This window comes from Salmo salar, chromosome 15, assembly GCF_965601325.2.
Source record: "Salmo salar chromosome 15, fSalSal1, whole genome shotgun sequence".
NCBI classification, from domain to species: Eukaryota; Metazoa; Chordata; class Actinopteri; order Salmoniformes; family Salmonidae; genus Salmo; species Salmo salar.
In genome coordinates, this window is record NC_138305.1 from 30,568,181 (window position 1) to 30,589,616 (window position 21,436).

Consider the following 21,436-nt stretch of genomic DNA (forward strand, 5'->3'; position numbering starts at 1 on the left):
GCAGTGTACCCAAGTGGCGTCGGGAGCAACTGCTTCTACGGGCGTTACCACTCCACTATGTCTCCCTGTCATGGCTTTTGCGCCATCAGCACAGATACCAACATGAGCAGCAGCTAGGTTTGGCTACAAACAGACCGTTAGTGGAATTCCCCCGAGAGAGTAATGGTTAATGTGATTGGATGTTAATTATTTGACTAGGCTACCTTTATTTGACATTGTGTTGTTAATTCACTATTTTTGGAAGTGAAACAAGGCTACTCAGACGAGGAAAAAAAACTCACCCAAATGTATAGCCCCGTTGGAAAATATAAATGGACTGTTTGAAAATGTGAAAAAAATAAAAAATACGAATCACATTTTTATTTGGCGTACCCCCGATGGCATTGCGCGTACCCCAGTTTGGGAATACCTAATCTACACTGACTGAAGTGACATCAATAAGATATCATTGCGTTCACCTGGATTCACCTGGTCAGTCTTTATCATGGAAAGAGCAGGCGTCGTTAATGCTTTGTACACTCAGTGTCATGCATACAAAAGAAGATGAAAAAAAAGACCACACAATGTCTCTTTGTCTCGACAGTACAATGTACAGTCTTACTAGACATGTCTGCCTGTGGAATCAAAGACCAACTGTTTTAGGATGTCAATCATTCTAAGGCATCTAAACCATTAACCACTTTCATAAGAAAAGGTAACAATGAACAAGAGTTTTCATACAGGCTGTGTCGTCATGCCTAGTTAAATATACAAAAATGAAATACCATCTTAGAAAAAATGGGTCCAAAAGGGTTCTTCAGCTGTCCCCATAGGAGAACCCTTTTGGGTTCCATGTAGAACCCTCTGCGAAAATGACTATTCCACATGGAACCCAAAAGGGTTCTACCTGGAACCAAACAAGCATTTTTTTTCCCTAATATATGCTAGATGATGTACATTTTCATGTGAATATTTATTGGAATAAGGGACATGAAAGGAGTAGAGGCTGGGGTGTATTATTGAAGTAAAAATAATTTTACCTCTAAAAGTGTTATTCCAAGTTTTGTTGGAAATAATTGTGCACGAAATAAATACACATGACACATTATTTATTGACAAGAAAATGACAAATGGTTTATTGAAGAATGACACATTATATATTGACAATAGAGGAGGGATGTTGAAGTCATGATATACAAAGGGCACCCAGCCTGATGTGACAGAAGCAACAGTCCACCGAAACTCTACCGCCCACAACAACGTCAGTACAACATTTCACTTCCTGGATTTCACAGGTATGACACACCCATAGAGATAGATAGAGTATTCATCATGGACATTACCACGGAGGGATTCCACCATGCTTTCGCCATTTTAAAGTAGTCAAAGTAACCTGGGTGGGGGTTCCTATGGGTCGTAGACTCAATGGCGCTGCTCATGCGTTCACCGACGATATAATTGCACAGATATAGATGAGTCCTCTATCTATCTCTATGGACACACCTGAGAATTTTGTTTAAGTTAAATTGTTGGCCTTTCTGGCGAATGAAAACACCCAACATAGCTGAGTGATTTAATCGCGTGAGGCACTCTCTTTACTTGGATTTGAAACAAGGAACGCAGAAATAAGATTATAGCCTATCTTGTTTGTTTTTCAGCAAAATACATACGTATTGCTATAACCCGTGTTGTCGGTCGACTGTTTAACTCATTTCATGTCGCACGTTCTGTGTTGGGGAAATTCATGGAATATCGGTTTGTTTGAAATTAAATAAGACATTTTGGAGACGGAATGGGCGTTGAACCTTTGTCCAAATATTGTTTATAGGAGTAATTCACACGGAAACGAGAGGAAACATAAAACAACACTTGACTGCATTTACCTTCGTTGTGTTGTAGGCTATTGTTCGGTAGGCTACGTCTTTCAAGTAACGGCAATAATGACGGCTCTGTGTATTGGGTCAGTATTAGGATCCGCGCTGTTGCTCCTGTCAATAGTCTGCCAAGACAACGCACAGGTTACAAATGGAGAAGACTGCGCCGGGAATTTCATTGTGGGCAATGCAAACTTTGTGCTAGACACTGAAGACTCTGTCAAAGTAGGAGCCAGATTCATCTCGTCCCCAACTGTAACCCAAGCTGAAGACTGTGTTAACTATTGTTGCCAAGACCCCAATTGCAACTTGGCTCTGATTGAGAATGGTGCAGAGAAAGGCTCGGTTAAAACATGTTTTCTGTTTAACTGCCTGTACAAGAGAGAGTATGTGTGCAGGTTTGTGAACAAAGTGGGATTCACAAATTACATTTTAGACTCAGTCTATGAAGATTACCTGGGAGGACCTGAAAGCACCCGTGGTAAGATCAAGACTCGACTCACTCCAGTTACAGGTAGTCATTGATTTATAGTATTGTAGGCCTACGGACCAGTTTCCCAGACACACATTAATAAGCATAGTCCTGGACAAAGCATGTTTTAATGGCGATTTAAATCGGCAATCAGGAGTTGAAACAATAGAGTATAGTCCCGCCTCTGTTCCCCGGACAAGCTGGAGGAATAGAGCCACTCTCAAATTCATACACAGCGCTATGGATGCAAGGACTGACCAGCCATGATATCAACAGTATAGTTTGTATCATGTTTTGAGGCTATACAGGGTTGGTTTGCATTTACTTTGTTTACGAACATTGGAGTAAAACATGCTTATAATTTGGGCTCTGATGGGGTACAGCAGTTGACCTAAGCTCATGAGGTATTGTTAAGTTGTGTTCTTCAAGAGTCAATTCATATAGTTAATTTATATGTCCAAAAATAGATTTATCTATTGCAGAGATTTTTCATCCAGTACTATAGGCTAAATCTAGAAACCAGCCCATCAAAGCCCATTCTTACTGATAATTACTAATACTAACCCCCACAACCTAAATGTTATCCACCCAATCTCCTGCTTGTGTCCTACTGTGATTTCTTTTGTGTGTTTGGTGCTGGGACAGGAAAAAATTAACAATCTCAGTGCAAATAGACTTATTATTATTATTATGATTGTTTTGATGGTAATTCTTTTGCTGATTGGTATGGCTGCTCTCAGGCGACGATGATAAGTTCCCCACTGCCAAAGCGGGTCGGGACATTGTGGTCCAACCCAACGACACGGTGACATTGAATGGCATTGAGAGCTGGGATGACAAAGTGATAACTAGCTACAAGTGGAGCCTTGTGAAGGGGGAGAACACGGTGGAAATTACGGTGAGGGCATCAACCGTCCTCGTCATCATCCTCATAATAATAACAATGCTACACTTTATTGTCCCGGCGGGGAAATAGTCTTGGGAATGTAGTATTGCTGGATAAAAAACGAGTACTATACATTACACGCTCAACACATACTCATCATCATCAAACCCTCCTTTTCTTCATTAGCCTATGTAAAATCTATTGTTGCTATTCAGAACAGTGCTTCATGTTTTAATGGTGTGGTCTTGCTGCATGGTAAAAATACAGAATGAATATGCACATTTGCCTTAAGTCTTTTGAGTTTAATAATCTGAATAAACACACTGATCAAGCATTGGTCCAGCTTAAATGCTTGTTTTCATATATATATCGATGGATAGAAATGTAAAAGTCAGGTTCGGGCACAGTTGTATTTTTCTCTTATCCTTTTTTCTTCCAGAAAACGGACCTGAAGGATCAGGTGACGCTGAGCAACCTGAAACCTGGGAAGTACATCTTCCAGCTAAAGGTCACCGACTCCAGCGACCAATCAGCCATGGATCAGGTCTCCGTCCTCGTCCTCACTCCAGAACAGTCTGAGGGTGAGTACTGAATTGTGGTCATGTGTAATGTCCATGTTAAATACTTTGTTTGTGTTTCAAAGCTGCCAATAGCTAGGTTTCCAGCCAACCTTTTTTATGTCGGATAAAAAACAGGCCTGATGGAAACAGAAAATTTGTCGCTAAACTTTCCAAATGTCGACAAAACAAAGAACATTAGACAAGGTGTGTCGTTAAAATGTATTATGTGAGAAATGTCGGAAATGCTTCTATGCGCAAATATTGATATCATAACCATCCTATGGAAGTAAAGTTGGAGTCACACGATATGTTGTGTGGTCCGGTCCTCCCTCTACGACTCGGAAAGCATGCAGTATATTAGGCTCCCGAGTGGCGCAGCGGTCTAAGACACTGTAGGCCGTCATTGTAAATAAGAGTTTGTTCTTAACTGAGTTGCCTAGTTAATAAGCAACTCAGGCTACAGATGAAATAAGTTATGAACTTCACGGGGGGGGGGGTGAAAGTGCAAGGTGATGAGCTTGATGGTCCTTTCTAATAAATATTGAGGTTTTGATTCTGGTGACATGATGATCGATGCTTGGCTGACATTTGACAAATTTAACATGATCTCGCTCTTTTGTCCATAATAATCTCATGTAGGCTATACCCACACTGTAGCTGCAATCTGTTGGCTGGAGCACACCTCCTAATACCAGAGTGGGAACACTCGCTATGTAACATCATTTTCTTTTCGTATGAGAACCATCAGTAGAGTTGAAAATGGGTTTCCATCACATTTAACTTGTATTTTTTAGTAGTTACATGGGAATTTAACTTGAAAAGTAATTTTTTATGTGCACTATGTCATCATGCACAGCCTTTTATATGCCACAAGTCAATTCGATGGAAACTCATCTCTGGTAGGGAAAATGCACGTTTTTATTTTAGAATATTCACATGAAAATCTTTTGCCAATTTAGATGGAATCATAGCTATAGACCCCAAAATGTAATGGTTTTAGCTAGTTTAAATGTAAGCGGTGCCCCAAGGAGGCTGGACTATAGCTTGCCTGTCACTGACACACTAAGCTCAGTTGGTATGTAGCATGGTGCTTGCAACGCCAGGATAGTGGGTTTGATTCCCAGGACCAGCTGTAAAATCTATGTACGCATGACAGTAAGTAGCTTTGGATAAAGGCGTCTGCTAAATTGCATATATTACACAAGAACGACCATATAGCTTACCAGTCTGTACAAAAAAGGTTGAGAAACACTATTCTAGCACACTAGCCTTGTGGATTGATGCACCAACGATATCTATACTGAACAAGAATATAAACTCAACATGTAAAGTGTTTCATAAACTGAAATAAAATATCCCAGAAATTTTCCACACACACCAAAAGCTTATTTATCTAAAAAGAATTAAACAGATTTCTTTATATTCCTGTTGGTGAGCATTTCTCCTTTGCCAAGATAATCCATCCACCTGACAGGTGGGACATATCAAGAAGCTGATTAAACAGCATGATCATTACACAGGTGCACCTTGTACTGGGGACAAAAGGACGCTCTAAAATGTGCAGTTTTGTCACACAACACAATGCCACAGATTTCTCAAGTTGAGGGAGCATGCAATTGGCATGCTGACTGCAGGAATGTCCACCAGAGTTGTTGCCAGATAATTTAATGTTAATTTCTCATCCATAAGCCGCCTCCAACGTTATTTTAGAGAATTTGGCAGTATGTCCATCTGGCCTCACAGATGCAGACCACGTGTAACCATTCCAGCCCAGGACCTCCACATCCGGCTTCTTCACCTGCGGGGTTGTCTGAAACCAGCCACACCTGGAGTTTTTCTCTCTGTAATAAAGCCTTTTTTGGGGGTTAAAATCATTCTGATTGGCTGGGCCTAGGCCCACCCATGGCTGCGTCCCTGCCCAGTCATATGAAATCCATAGATTAGGGCATAATTCGTTTATTTGATTTGACTGGTTTTCTTATGAACTGTAACTCAGTAAAATTGTTGCATATTGTGTTAATATTGTTGTTCAGTATAAATGAATGTCATCCTTTGAACTACTCCTAGACAAACCTGGTCTTTGGTTTCCTGTAATTAGGCAGTTTACTAAGTATAGTCCTCTACCCGGCAGGAGGTTAGGATTGGTTCCCCACACATACCATTTTAATGTGGATCATGGGTAAGCAAAAGTTTACATGAAGGAAGGGCCTTATTTTGTTACTGGTTAACATGGGCTTGGGTTTTAGTTAAAGAAAAATGTTAATTTTACTGACGCTTGAGCCAAACAACTTCGATACAGTACTTCAATTGCAATCAACATAATTAGGTGCTCTCAATGGTTTGTGAATAAAATGGATTATTTTCGACCATTCACCATTAAGTCAAGCTCGTAGCTTTAAAAACATGTGTACTTGACACCCAACACAAGGAGATAACTGTGTGACCACTCCCCTGCTTAGCTAGGATGAGAACAGGTCTGGCGTGATTCACAGTTGAGTCATATCAGCCAGTTTCCCAGGTGAGACCACAGACAGACAGACAGACAGACAGACAGAATGGCATTCGCACAGACAGGCACACGCACAGACAGACAGACAGACAAAGGTTGACTAGGGTGCCCTTACACAACCCTCTACTTTACTACCAATAGGAACGGAGTAGAAAGGTTTATTGGCCGAGGCCCAGCCCTCCTTGAACGTTCCACAGAATGTTGTGTTGCTAATACCAATGAAAAGGTTATGTCACAGACCGGGAGAGAGATTTCTGGGAGTTTTGGAACATGAAATGGGGAAATTGTTTACAAATAGGCCATTTTTGTATCTTGGTAGAAAGAAAGAAAAAAAGCTGGAAACTTTACTGAGTACAGCAAAGGAAAAGCAGGAAGCCCCCAAAACATAGTGCCAACAGACAGTAGACCAGTGCCAATAAATAGTAGAACTACACAGTAGATGCCCCTGCAGGAAAAGCCAAGATGGCCATGCAGGTGTTCCAGTGAAATAAATGTTACAAATACAAAACCGTTGCGCAGAGTCATAGCAACTACTACAACCTATCCGGCCCTTTTGAATAACATTTTCCTGTAGTGGAGAGACTTTCTCCAGAGCTTGGGACTACATTTCTGTTATGAGAATTTTGTTCCCAATGTTCATAAACTGAACTTCAATTAAACTACTCAGTCTGCACCCCAGAGTTTGTAAGGTTCTGGTTAAATGACACAGACGGAGGCCCAGCCTACAATAATCAACCAAGTTTATTCACGAGAGCTCTGAATATCATACAATGTACACAGCCTTTTATACCTAACATTTGGTCATATCATATGTCATACCCCTTACAGATGCCCCCTCCTCTTCTTTAACACTGTCAATGCTTATTTACAAGTCTTCTCCATCACATACATTGCTTATCATATCCTGCCCCATGTTACATAATCTACTGCAAGCCTAAAGGTTTCTCCCCTCTCTGGGTGGGGAGAACTTCTTCCTGTTATCAGTTTCACTGTGGTCACAAGTTGTCTTCTGTCTGGTAACAGTTCCCCTTTTCCCTTGAATGTCTTGCCTACATTGCTAAATCATTAAGCTTAAACTTTTCCAACACACACACACATTAGTACATTCATCTTATAATCACTCGGTTATACCTTTTCAGGGTGAAATCATTTAGTCAAACCTTTAATCATATAATTTCCATTACAATTTCTATCTGCAAAAAGATTATCTCAGAATCATCTTTCAAGCTCTGAACCCTCATTGGTTTTATTAGTGTCAGCAATTTTGGTATTGTATTCCTTTGAACTTAACGTGAATTGTGGTATTTAGAGTACTATTATAGTTAGAGAACATTGAACGGAACAAGACTGTCAATAGAACCTTGTAGTCCTAAGCTCTCGAGCTCATAAATGTAAGGAATTCTATTGTGTATATAGTAACCCACTATATATACATCCACACACTGCAATATCCCAAGTGTATCGCTTTGTCCTCAGATCAATGGCCCCTATCACCTTATCTGTGTACTCCTGCTGTATCAGCTAAAAGTCATTTGTATGTGTGCTATCACTTAGCGGTTTATCTGAGGTAAACAGTAACTGTCCGCAGGCTTACTGGGTAGGAAGCTCCTCTTTATCTCTCACTGCTGATGCACTGACTTAATGAGGGTCCATAGCCTCGTTCAAATGTTGACAAACTGTTCTTCCACACATTGTCATCTGGGTTGAGTCAGTAAGGGCACACACAGAAATGTTTTGCAAAGTCTCATGAAAATGTAAGGCTTATTATTGGACAAGTCCAGGTAGTTCCTCCCTCTTTCAGTCCTTTTTTCCTTCCGTATGATGCCGAATGAATGCAACCTATGTCCATGTGATGGGTTGGGCCAACACTTGGTTGGTTGCTATTATAAGGTTGGATAGGATAGATGAAGTCATTGTTGCGTTCATATCACTCCATCATAGCTGTGCTGAGTGACGGGTCCAATATGGTAACAAGTGGAAATGCCGGATTAATTAATGTTCAGTGTTAGCCCCTATTCAAGTCAGTTTTGTTGAACGCCTTTGGAAATCGTTAACAGTTCCCTTCCTAAGTACACCTATAAATCTGAAATGATTAAATGGGTATAAGATATATATGAAAATTCCACCAAGCCTATCCAAAGGAAGGGTAAAGTAATGACTATCTTTTAAACCTATCCGATTCCTTCGTATTTCCCCAGAGTGCCTAGGAATAGGGGCTAGGCCACTAGGGCCTGATTTGGAATTCGTAAGGCTATTATGACTGGCTTTTGTCACGTGCTAGTCGCAGGCCTGGGCAATTCCAGTCATCGGGGGCCTGATTGGTGCTACACTTTCCCCCATCCCTAACAAACACACCTGATTTAAACTAATTGTATTTTTAACTGAAGCTCATGATTAGTTGATTATTGGAGTCAGGTGTGTTAGCTGGGGCAGAAGTGTGACACCAATCAGGCCCCGGAGGACTGGAATTGCCCAGGCTTGCGGCAGGTAGCCTAGTGGTTAGAGCATTGGGCCAGTAACCGAAAGGTTCTGCCCCTGAACAAGGCAGTTAACCCACTGTTCCCTGGCAGGCCGTCATTGTAAATAAGAATTTGTTCTTAACTGACTTGCCTAGCTAAATACATATATATTTTTTTATCAGTCCCTCGAGGACTGGAGTTTCCCAGGCCTGTAGCTAGTGCCTTATTGATTGAGTCCTTTGTTGTCTAATACATCTCTCCAACTCATGAGGGCCAGACAATGGTGTATGTCTTTATTGAGTGGGAGGGGCACACCTGGTCTGAAATTATTGAAACCCTTGATTAAAGATGAGCAATAATGACCTGTAAAAAAAAAAAATACTGGGCTATATTATATGGTCAGAGTTTTTTTGGGGGAAATTCTATTTTATATTTTAATACAATTGTTTAACAAGTAATATATATATATATTTGTTTTTCTCAAAGGTAGGGGTCAAAATGATTGACACCCCTGAAGATTCTTATAAATAGAGTAGTCAAGTCTTTAGTATTTGGTCCCATATTCCTAGCACGCAATGATTGTGACTCTACAAACTTGTTGGATGCATCTGCTGTTTGTTTTGGTTGTTTCAGATGATTTTGTGCCCAATAGAAATGGGGAAATAATGTATTGTTTAATTTGAGACACTTTTATTGTAAATAAGACGTCTACATTAATGTGGATGCTACCATGATTACGGATAATCCTGAATGAATCGTGAATAATGAGTTAGAGTTACAGGGTCAAAGATCATACCCCCAAGACATGCTAACCTTCCCTGTTATTGGTAATGGTGAGAGGTTAGCATGTGTTGGGGCTATGATCTTTGAACCCCTATCTGTTATCAAGGATCTCAAACATTTTGGACCCCCACTGTATGTTCTATACATTTCTATCTCAACGTTCTCTAACGATGACTCTCCTGAACACACCCTTGTTGACATTCCGCCATGAGCCTAAACGGTGTGCATGGGTAAATGTAAGGATACGGTCACAGACCTCTAATGGTGGCATTGGTGTCCTGTTGGCTGCAATAAGCATTTTATGGTTGTGGGTTTAAAGGGAAGCACCAACACTGTACTGTAGAGCTACAGTACAATGTTAAACTGTTTAGCTGCTCAGGTTGCTGGACTTTGGATAAAAACGACTTTGTTGACATGGTGAAGTGTGTTTAAAGGGATAGTACACTCAAAATACACATTGGCGTGACTTTTTACTTACCTTGGCTGTTGTCGACTGACCGAGGGCCTAGACAGTTTTGCATTATGGTAAAACTGAGGGATCCATTATCACGAATAGCTTATATAAATGGCAGGTGCAATACATTCACATTACAGCCATGCTATGTAACGCATAGATCATTTACCTATGTATCTCATGTAAAGTTGTAAAAAATATATATATATTTTTAATCAAACCAATATTAACCCTCCATAATCATCTCTGACTTGTCTGTCTGCTTGCCCAGGTCACTGTCTGGTCCCCAAAAAGGTGGGTCACTGTCGAGGAGCCTTCCCTAGGTGGCACTACAACGGTGCGTCAGAGAAGTGCGAGGAGTTCACCTTCGGGGGCTGCAAGGGGAACCGCAACAACTACCTTTCCCTGCAGGAGTGCTCCAACGCCTGCCACGGCGTGTCAGGTACAATGAGATGGAGCGGTCTGTCTGTAGCCGACTGTCTGCAGCTGACTGACTGTATGCATGCCAGCTGTCTTTTCATATTCTCTCTTGCAAGTTGAATCTATTGTCTCTCATTTTCATCCTACAGCTGCGTCAGGAAGAAGTATTGGCGTGCCTACTGAAGGTGAGTAATGTTAATGCTAACATGCAAATTTGTGGGCGCATAAACACTTCACAATATAAACACTATACACAACGTAAACACTATTCACCATATAAAAAAGGTGAATGAACTGTGTTTACTTGCATGCGTACATACCATCCACCACATCTCCGTTAAGTAAGTGTGTGTGTGCTTTAGGGGAGGTTTGTGGCTCCACCTGTAACTCCGGTCAGTTTACTTGCGACAACGGCTGCTGTCTGGATGAAGATCTGGAGTGTGACACAGTGTCTCAGTGCAGCGACGGCTCTGACGAGGCATCCTGCGACAAACGTGAGTCCACACACAAACATACACACAGCAGTTTTTACTTAAATGGCTACACGGACTATCTGAGTTTACCTTTTTGTATTTTCATTCTTTTCTTGCACTGTCTCTATGCACACTCACAGGACTCTACACACGCACACTGACATACATTTGACATATTAGTCATCTCTCTCTCTCTCTCACAACATGCACACACATTTATACTGACTCTACACACACACACACACAATCATATACAGTGCTGCTACTCTGTTTATCATATCTATCTATATCACTCCAGTATCCCTGCACATTGTAAATATGGTATTGGAGCTGACTTACCCAGTATACTCTATAGCTTCTTACTTACTTGTTGTGTGTTTTTGTTCTACCTTATGTTATTTTTAGTCCTACATTAATATTGATTACTGCATTGTTGTTGGGTTTAGAGTTTGCAAGAAAGGCATTTCTCTGTACTTGTGCACGTGACATTAACTTGAAACTTATCAACTGCAATGAAAACAAGGAAGTCTGCTAGTCTTAAGTCACTTTACCTCACACATGATCAAAAACATCTTAGTTTTAGACCATCCATAAAGAGTGACTCTTAAAAGATTGCTGAGGTACGCTTCATGAATACAACAAACTCCTAAACGTTCCCATGCTGTGTCTGTACAGCAACATAACATGATGCTTGTTTTGGCAGTGAACCAGACCTTCACTCGTCTGCTGAACATTGATGTGGACAAAAGTAGGGGTGAGTTGATTTTGATTTTCACACCCAAGCTTACTGTAGCCCCTTATAAACCCTTACCAAAGCAATACCATTTATCCTACTCCAGCTCTAGTACCCATACCTCGACCCTATTTACCAGTCACAACTCTAGTGTGCTTACTATAGTCCCAGCCCTAGATGCCCTGCCCAATCCTAGTTCCCCTACTACAGTCACAACCCAAGTATCCAGTCCACACAGTCCTGTAGTGGACAATACCTTTATCACATCTCTCTCTGTCTGTCGCTCTCTCTCTCTCTCTCTCAGCCCGCTGCACCGAGCCCCCCAGGACGGGGATGTGCCGCGCCAGCCACTCCCACTGGTACTATGACCCGCTCAACAGGAAGTGCCATCGCTTCACATACGGTGGCTGTGACGGCAACGACAACAACTTTGACGTGGAGGAGAGCTGCAAAGAGACCTGCAAGGGCGTGACTGGTACAGAACTCTAGGCCTGTATTCAGCGTCCGAGTAAGAGTGCTGGACTAGGATCAGTTTAGCCTTTTAGATCATAATGATTAAGATTAGGAGGACCTGATCCTAGATCCTGGGCGGCCAGTAGACTAGGGGTTAGAGCGTTGGTCTAATAGCCGAAAGGTTGCAAGATCAAATCGCTGAGCTGACAAGGTAAACATCTGTCATTCTGCCCCTGAACAAGGCAGTTAACCTACAGTGAGGGAAAAAAGTATTTGATCCCCTGCTGATTTTGTATGTTTGCCCACTGACAAAGAAATGATAAGTCTATAATTTTAATGGTAGGTTTATTTGAACAGTGAGAGACAGAATAACAACAAAAAAATCCAGAAAAACGCATGTCAAAAATGTTATAAATTGATTTGCATTTTAATGAGGGAAATAAGTATTTGACCCCCTCTCAATCAGAAAGATTTCTGGCTCCCAGGTGTCTTTTATACAGGTAACGAGCTGAGATTAGGAGCACACTCTTAAAGGGAGTGCTCCTAATCTCAGCTTGTTACCTGTATAAAAGACACCTGTCCACAGAAGCAATCAATCAATCAGATTCCAAACTCTCCACCATGGCCAAGATCAAAGAGCTCTCCAAGGATGTCAGGGACAAGATTGTAGACCTACACAAGGCTGGAATGGGCTACAAGACCATCGTCAAGCAGCTTGGTGAGAAGGTGACAACAGTTGGTGCAATTATTCGCAAATGGAAGAAGCAAAAGAACTGTCAATCTCCCTTGGCCTGGGGCTCCATGCAAGATCTCACCTCGTGGAGTTGCAATGATCATGAGAACGGTGAGGAATCAGCCCAGAACTACACGGGAGGATCTTGTCAATGATCTCAAGGCTGCTGGGACCATAGTCACCAAGAAAACAATTGGTTACACACTACGCCGTGAAGGACTGAAATCCTGCAGAGCCCGCAAGGTCCACCTGCTCAAGAAAGCACATATATATCCCCGTCTGAAGTTTGCCAATGAACATCTGAATGATTCAGAGGACAACTGGGTGAAAGTGTTGTGGTCAGATGAGACCAAAATGGAGCTCTTTGGCATCAACTCAACTCACCGTGTTTGGAGGAGGAGGAGGAATGCTGCCTATGACCCCAAGAACACCATCTCCACCGTCAAACATGGAGGTGGAAACATTATGCTTTGGGTGTGCTTTTCTGCTAAGGGGACAGGACAACTTCACCGCATCAAAGGGACGATGGACGGGGCCATGTACCGTCAAATCTTGGGTGAGAACCTCCTTCCCTCATCCAGGGCATTGAAAATGGGTTGTGGAGGGGTATTCCAGCATGACAATGACCCAAAACACACGGCCAAGGCAACAAAGGAGTGGCTCAAGAAGAAGCACATTAAGGTCCTGGAGTGGCCTAGCCAGTCTCCAGACCTTAATCCCATAGAAAATCTGTGGAGGGAGCTGAAGGTTCGAGTTGCCAAACGTCAGCCTCGAAACCTTAATGACTTGGAGAAGATTTGCAAAGAGTAGTGGGACAAAATCGCTCCTGAGATGTGTGCAAACCTGGTGGCCAACTACAAGAAACGTCTGACCTCTGATTGCCAACAAGGGTTTTGCCACCAAGTACTAAGTCATGTTTTGGAGAGGGGTCAAATACTTATTTCCCTCATTAAAATGCAAATCAATTTATAACATTTTTGACATGCGTTTTTCTGGATTTTTTTATTGTTATTCTGTCTCTCACTGTTCAAATGAACCTACCTTTTTAAAATTATAGACTGATAATATCTTTGTCAGTGGGCAAACGTACAAAATCAGCAGGGGATCAAATACTTTTTCCCCTCAATGTACTGTTCCTAGGCCGTCATTGTAAATAAGAATTTGTTCTTAACTGACTTGCCTAGTTAAATAAAGATAAAATAAAATCAGCACTCCTACTTTGAGACACTTTGAACAACTGAGCTACAGTTTAGGGCTGCGTTCAGCAAAATGTTATGGAATGTTCAGATGTTAAAATACAAAAACATATTATTTTCAACGGATCCGCTTCATCAACATGTAGAGGAAGGAATCATGTCAGTTCTATTTATGGTAGTTCTATCTGCAACAGTTAGTACTTTGCGGCTGTATTGTTCAACGTAGTGCTATTTTGATCTACTGTATTTATTGCAGGTCTGTCTCCTTTAAGTCTCTGTGTGGTCAAGCAAAAGTTGTCAAAGGCTTTGAGGTCAAGCAACATGGACCATTTATTCTTAATGGCTCGGTGTCTTTTTCTCTATAGAACATGACGTGTTTGCAAGGGGAATGTTTGAACGCTACGAGGAAGAGGAAAGTGAGTCCGGTAAGAAACTGTCTGTACCTCCCTCCTCCGGGAGTTAGAACCTGTCTGTCTGTCTGTACCTCCCTCCTCCGGGAGTTAGAACCTGTCTGTCTGTCTGTACCTCCCTCCTCCGGGAGTTAGAACCTGTCTGTCTGTCTGTACCTCCCTCCTCCGGGAGTTAGAACCTGTCTGTCTGTCTGTACCTCCCTCCTCCGGGAGTTAGAACCTGTCTGTCTGTCTGTACCTCCCTCCTCCGGGAGTTAGAACCTGTCTGTCTGTCTGTACCTCCCTCCTCCGGGAGTTAGAACCTGTCTGTCTGTCTGTACCTCCCTCCTCCGGGAGTTAGAACCTGTCTGTCTGTCTGTCTGTACCTCCCTCCTCCGGGAGTTAGAACCTGTCTGTCTGTCTGTCTGTACCTCCCTCCTCCGGGAGTTAGAACCTGTCTGTCTGTCTGTCTGTACCTCCCTCCTCCGGGAGTTAGAACCTGTCTGTCTGTCTGTACCTCCCTCCTCCGGGAGTTAGAACCTGTCTGTCTGTCTGTACCTCCCTCCTCCGGGAGTTAGAACCTGTCTGTCTGTCTGTCTGTACCTCCCTCCTCCGGGAGTTAGAACCTGTCTGTCTGTCTGTCTGTACCTCCCTCCTCCGGGAGTTAGAACCTGTCTGTCTGTCTGTCTGTACCTCCCTCCTCCGGGAGTTAGAACCTGTCTGTCTGTCTGTCTGTACCTCCCTCCTCCGGGAGTTAGAACCTGTCTGTCTGTCTGTCTGTACCTCCCTCCTCCGGGAGTTAGAACCTGTCTGTCTGTCTGTCTGTACCTCCCTCCTCCGGGAGTTAGAACCTGTCTGTCTGTCTGTCTGTACCTCCCTCCTCCGGGAGTTAGAACCTGTCTGTCTGTCTGTCTGTACCTCCCTCCTCCGGGAGTTAGAACCTGTCTGTCTGTCTGTCTGTCTGTACCTCCCTCCTCCGGGAGTTAGAACCTGTCTGTCTGTCTGTCTGTCTGTCTGTACCTCCCTCCTCCGGGAGTTAGAACCTGTCTGTCTGTCTGTCTGTCTGTCTGTACCTCCCTCCTCCGGGAGTTAGAACCTGTCTGTCTGTCTGTCTGTCTGTACCTCCCTCCTCCGGGAGTTAGAACCTGTCTGTCTGTCTGTCTGTACCTCCCTCCTCCGGGAGTTAGAACCTGTCTGTCTGTCTGTCTGTACCTCCCTCCTCCGGGAGTTAGAACCTGTCTGTCTGTCTGTCTGTACCTCCCTCCTCCGGGAGTTAGAACCTGTCTGTCTGTCTGTCTGTACCTCCCTCCTCCGGGAGTTAGAACCTGTCTGTCTGTCTGTCTGTACCTCCCTCCTCCGGGAGTTAGAACCTGTCTGTCTGTCTGTCTGTACCTCCCTCCTCCGGGAGTTAGAACCTGTCTGTCTGTCTGTCTGTACCTCCCTCCTCCGGGAGTTAGAACCTGTCTGTCTGTACCTCCCTCCTCCGGGAGTTAGAACCTGTCTGTCTGTCTGTACACAGTGCTTGACTTGGGTGGGAGGTCACTGGAGCTGAGTACCGGCACCTCAAATGTTCTACTGATTGAGCTCCGGTTCCTCTTATAGAATATTGGCTCAAAGGTATTGTGGAGCTTCTACACCTAAACATAAACAGTACTGGAACCTATTTCTGTCGAAGTCGAGCACTGTCTATATCTCCTCCACTGTCATCTCTTGTTGTGGAAAAGCATGCTGAAAGTTTGTCAGTTGGTCTGCTTTGTTATGCTTTCACAGCATTCTTTAGTGTACATAGCCAGATTGTATTCCATATACAGTGGGGACATTTGGGCTACTTCACTTTTCCAGAGGAAAGCCCAGAATCTTCCCCTGATCTCTGTTTAGTTGCCGAAACCAGTGGTTCTCACATGATTCTTCTCGCCTAGCACCAATACATCTCATTCAATTATTGGCTTGAAAAGTTGAATCGGGTGTGTTATTGCAGGTATGGAACACAAATCCTGTGAGAAACACTGGTTTAGACGACTAAACGGACTAAACGCTGGTCTAAACCTTCATCATTTTGTCTGAATGCTTCTGTTCCTCCAGGCTCCATCGCTATAGCTATAGTGTTAGCGGTAGCCATCATGGGGGTGCTGGCTGCCCTGGGTTACTGCTTCCTGAAGCACAGGAAGGACCGTTCGCAGCACCAGCCCGTGGCCACCAACGTCCCCCATGTGGCTTTCGAAGAACGAGACACCCTGGTCTACAACACCACCACCAAGCCTGTCTGAAACAATTAGCACCTGCCTGGCTTTTAGGACCTTGGTTTATTGTGTTAATGTGTATACACTGATCTAACCAGAGCAGGACCAGACCAATAAATACACACACTGACCTAACCAGCGCAAGACCAGACCAATAAATACACACACCTCCCACACAGGTCTAAAAACTCCAGATACAGTCAGTAAGTGAGGAATTTAAGCAACATTTAATTTGAATAGAGCTTTGGCTCTTGCTTGGGCTCCTCCTTGGACAACCGGTTTTTGCTTTCACAGAAGTTTGCATTAAGGAGTTGATACATTAGCATGTTCTGGCACAACCATTCTGCGGAGCTTGAGTGAACGAAAAGTATGAGACATGGGCACAAATCCAAATACTATAACTGTGTGGGCTTTTATAAGTGTGTTTTGTATGGAACACATTCTCAGGGGGGAAGAATTCTGTTCTAGGTTTTTCTTAAGATTTTTTTTTTTTTTTTTTTCTAACTTGTTTTATTTATAAAATGTGATTGGTGCTGGGGTCGAGGTTTGCATTAGGCGTTTGTTTAGTCATGAAAATTCATAAGGAATACTAGATATAAGTGTAGGTACCAATAAGTGATCTATGTACATTTTACTTACTGAAAGAATTGTTACTAATATTTTTATGCACCAGTGTGTCTGTGTACTCAATTGTTATCATACTGTAATCGTTTCTTACTTTAAGTAACAACCATGACCTAGATCGTAAGGTAGGTGTCTGTCTTTTAATGTTCTATGTTTTGTGTTTCATGTTTCCTTTTTAACTGTAATAAAATCGTAATTCCATAATAGAACGTTGTGGTGTTTCTATATAATATGTACAGGGCATTACATGTTTTAGTTTAGTCACTAGATGGCGATATTTCACTAATGTATGCACAATATGCCTTGTGCATCATTTGTCAACTCCAAATCAATAGACCCAAAACACTATACATTAGTATGTCAAATTCTTTGAGTTTGATTTGGAGATTAGGAATTGCATGCCTGTGGAATATGAATAGCCTACATAGCTACATTGCTTGGTCCAGTCACATGCTGTCTTATAATTATGGTATATATATATATCCTCAGGAGATAATGTCCTGAAAATAATCTCTCGTTAGAGACATATTTGGTTCTGGGTGCCAATTATTAGAGTGAAAGCAATCCAAAATTGTCAATATACAACTAAAATTCTATGTAACACAATCACCTACTTTTTCTGAATAGAACATTAAAACATTTGGCATCCTCCCCAAATTTCCTAATCAAATGCATAACAAGTCCAAATTATATTTTGCCTTCATGATTGTTTTTGGCTTAAGCTTGTGTATGCTTTCTCTTTCCAAGTGAATACTTTCCCCAAGCAATTTGAAGATTCCTGACAGGTCCTGACTTGCGTGGACCTACCCTTAGTTTGTTTACCTCCAGAATAGGGTCACCTGTAGATGTTAGACTTCCTGCTTGGTAATGCAATCTGAGCTTGTTGCAATACATTTCACAATCCCGGATTTAAATGGAAAAGTGTGTCTTGTGTATAATGATTTGATTATGTATGTGGGCTTCCTGAAGTGTGGTTTCACCAATTATAGTATTTTAATTATAGTATTTCCTCCCTCCCAATGGTTTTTATTAAAGAGCCACTGAACAAGCCAATTGGCAAGTGTTTTTCTTTTGCTCGTTAGAAAAATTAGATTTCAGTCTTGGTGGTGTTTCTTGACTGAATCCCTGTTTGGTTAATGTTTGTCCCACTTGAGACACTGTAGCCTATTTAGCCCTTTTCACTTCCTCCAAATCCCCCGAATGAATATAAGAACTCAAGAAATCTGTAATTAATTTACAAAACATTGCCAAGGATGTTTTAGTTGTGCAATTTTATATTAACTAAGGTGTTTGGTGCAGTATTTTTCAAGTAAAAAAATGTGTGACATCTCTTTGGTAAACAAAGTCAGACTGCTGGGCAGGTCTGTGTCCCTGTCTATGCTATTGGATAGAGAGCAATCACCACAGCTGTTCGACGCATGTTAGTGGGCAAATGTACATATACAAATTAAGACCCAACCTTCATTTACCGTGGTGAAGCATGGATGTTCCAAACTCCGTTTAGACAAGAGTGACTTTATGACCAACATTATCCTATTAACAATTTCTAGTACATTTTGACAGTAGAATGACTGTTTCTGACTCACATCGATGACACATAGGCAATTTTCGAAGGCTCTTGTTGCTTTTTAGAGGCACTTACTCTTAGTGACATGACGGTACTGTAGGCCTTCTTGCCTGAGAATAATAGCCGCAATATGCATGATATGCTAAACAGTATATGCTTTATTCAGGAGGGGGAGTGTGTAGTGTCCATATCAATTTCCCATCCACAAGGGTCACAAGCAGATAATCTATTGACTCCCCCATTTCTGATATGAAATGATTGTGTGGGTATAAACAATTTAGCTAGGTTACGTTTCTGCCATATTGCTTAATCTTTCCAGTCCTTTCATATCTGTGATGTGAAGTAAACACAGACTTTTGGAAAGGACAACACTTTATAGAATGCTCTTTTTTAGTGTCCCCCTTTTCCCACAAAACACACTCTTATGATGTGTTCAAAATATCGTGTTGTCATGTGATGTTCTGTCAGGGGTCAACGCAAGGTCATGTTTACAGATTTGATGCAATCACAATTCTCCCACAGCAGCTGCCAATCAACCAACCTTCCAACAGAAACGGTTTGAGGTGATTGAGAGATACCATAGATAGTTCATATAATTTCTTTCACCTTCCTGGAAAAGACAGACTAGGGCCGCAGTTGAAAAATGACTAGATGGGACTACTAATCAAGCGGTGGATGTGGATGAATGGAAACTGGCTCAACACCATTCTCACACCAGTTCAATATTTTTTAATCCCTCAGGGAAAGGGAATGACTGCAAGATCCATCACTCTCACACACTCAGCAGGCAGGTTGTGTTTTTATGCATTCAAGTCAGACATGCCTTAATGTGGGCTGTTTCTCACAGCTATTTGTCTGACTTTGCGATGCTGTTATCATAGATTGTCTATGGCTTTTATACTGGGGGAGCGGAGATAGAGGCCCAATATGGACAGTAGTAGTCCTTGCAGGTGTAACAATTCCAACACTGTGTTCAATTTTATTCTCACACATTTGATAGTGATAGATATGCTATAAAATGTAATGTGGCATGACACCGTCTTGCTTTTAGAGATTGTGAGATAAACTAGATTACTAGAGAAACAAGCAACAACAATGGGGTCAGACTGTGAATTTATTTCGATATTTTTTGGGTGCATTCACCATCTCGTTGACTGAGTGGAACATGACACGTGTTGTCACACCTACGTAGCCTACACTTAGCCTTCAATAAACATGACAATCTTCGCACATTTTGGGACTGAGACAATACGAACACTAGCCTGCAGTATTGCTCGTCACGCCAGCCCACTTTTTAAAAAATGCCTCGTGCATCTCAAGCAAAGGATGACTTCCTGCTGACGCATGTTTCAAATTTCATTATGCAGTGAAGAATCGTGTTGCATTTTAATCCAACGCTAGCTGTTAAACCTTAAAAAAAAAATCAATATCGATAACTGTGTTTGCTTTATTTGCGTCATCTTTTTGATGCTGACAAAAACGGTTTATATATATATATTAAAACAAGTTCAAGGAGGGACGCAGGGGAAAGGGGCGGCGTTCACCAGGCAGTGAAATTCATGAAAACCACTGTACGGACAGAATCAAACACTACAGTTGGCCTACATCGTCTTGTCCAGGCGTAGTCAAACTCCTCGGAATTATAACAACGTTTTCAACTTTTAGGGTCATTGAACAACTGTCAAATAATACTGCGAATGTAACCGCAACATTGTCGTGCCACAAGGAGTTCTCAGTGAAGTTTTAGAAACTTTCAGGACTGCGGTAAGTTGCAAAAGTTCATTTTAAGCCCTGTCAATTGATGAGATGTGAAAGGTTACAGCTGATACAGTATGATGATGTGTCGGAAATGTGCCTTTCGTCGAATTCGTTCGTCGGTTGTAAAAAAACATCTGATTCCTTAAAGTTATTTATCTGTCTGACGACATGGAGGACAAACAGCCTAATGTCGTGTTAGTTGTGTATGAGCAAACCGGCTGCTTAACGCAAATAATATGCAATTCTGTGGTCATCATCAGCTGACAACACTGAAAGACCATTGTTGAACAAAGGCTTTATGGTAACATTGTGACCCATTTAAAAGTAACACGTTCACATGCCTGAGATAAAGCAGCTTTCATAGTTCTGAAACATTTTGGTAAAGTTGTTCTATTGTTGATGGTGTATGGTTGTGAAGAGTATATCAATGATCCAATGTTGGACCGCCTATATAAAGCCTAATCACTGACAACACTTACTGTCAATGCAAAAGAGAGACTACAAGTGGATGGCAGGTAGTTCAAATCCCTGAACAAACTAGGTTAAAACAAATCTGTCGATCTGTCCATGAGCAGGGCACTAAACCCTAGTCACCATAAATCATGGCTGATCCCATGCCGTGACCCCACTCTCAGGAAGGGGAGTAGGATATGAAGAAGAAAAATAAATCACATTTCCATTTCACCTCACTTGTACAGGTTACGCACTTGTACATATGTGGAACAGGACAAATATATAAATGTATTTATCATAGGATGCAACGTGTCCCTGAGCAGGGTCTAAACCCTGGACCCACCAAAGTCTTAACTGTTAGCCTAGACCAGGGGTGTCGAACAAATTTTGCCCCGGGGGCCGCATTCAGTGTTAAACGGAG

The 21,436-nt window shown here is 42.1% G+C and overlaps 2 protein-coding genes across 3 annotated transcripts in view; both read left to right on the plus strand.

Annotated features, from left to right (window-relative positions):
* Positions 1–1,381: 1,381 nt before the first annotated feature.
* On the plus strand, positions 1,382–17,446 carry LOC106571141 (kunitz-type protease inhibitor 1). 2 transcript variants are annotated; one of them, XM_014143861.3, is made up of 10 exons: positions 1,382–2,367; positions 3,066–3,223; positions 3,651–3,792; positions 10,248–10,418; positions 10,546–10,581; positions 10,759–10,890; positions 11,573–11,623; positions 11,907–12,077; positions 14,350–14,409; positions 16,456–17,446. In XM_014143861.3, the coding sequence occupies exons 1-10, from the start codon at positions 1,920–1,922 to the stop codon at positions 16,638–16,640; spliced, it is 1,554 nt and encodes a 517-aa protein (XP_013999336.2). In that variant the 5' UTR covers positions 1,382–1,919; the 3' UTR covers positions 16,641–17,446. The 2 variants fall into 2 exon arrangements, with proteins under 2 accessions (XP_013999336.2, XP_013999337.2); XM_014143862.3 differs by having other exon boundaries at positions 1,387–2,334.
* Positions 17,447–20,195: 2,749 nt separating this feature from the next.
* Positions 20,196–21,436, plus strand: part of plekhg3 (pleckstrin homology and RhoGEF domain containing G3) — a 127,875-nt gene continuing 126,634 nt past the window's right edge. The window contains exon 1 of the mRNA XM_082961654.1: positions 20,196–20,568. The gene's annotated coding sequence lies outside the window, so the exon portion shown is untranslated. The remainder of the gene's footprint in view (positions 20,569–21,436) is intronic.

What these genes read in the sequence shown, in the direction of transcription:
- LOC106571141 (XM_014143861.3), top strand. Translation starts at nt 1,920, where the DNA reads ATGACGGCTCTGTGTATTGGGTCAGTATTAGGATCCGCGCTGTTGCTC. An exon ending in TCGACTCACTCCAGTTACAG is followed by an intron (nt 2,368 to 3,065) that starts GTAGTCATTGAT and finishes GGCTGCTCTCAG; the next exon opens with GCGACGATGATAAGTTCCCC. An exon ending in AGAACACGGTGGAAATTACG is followed by an intron (nt 3,224 to 3,650) that starts GTGAGGGCATCA and finishes TTTTTCTTCCAG; the next exon opens with AAAACGGACCTGAAGGATCA.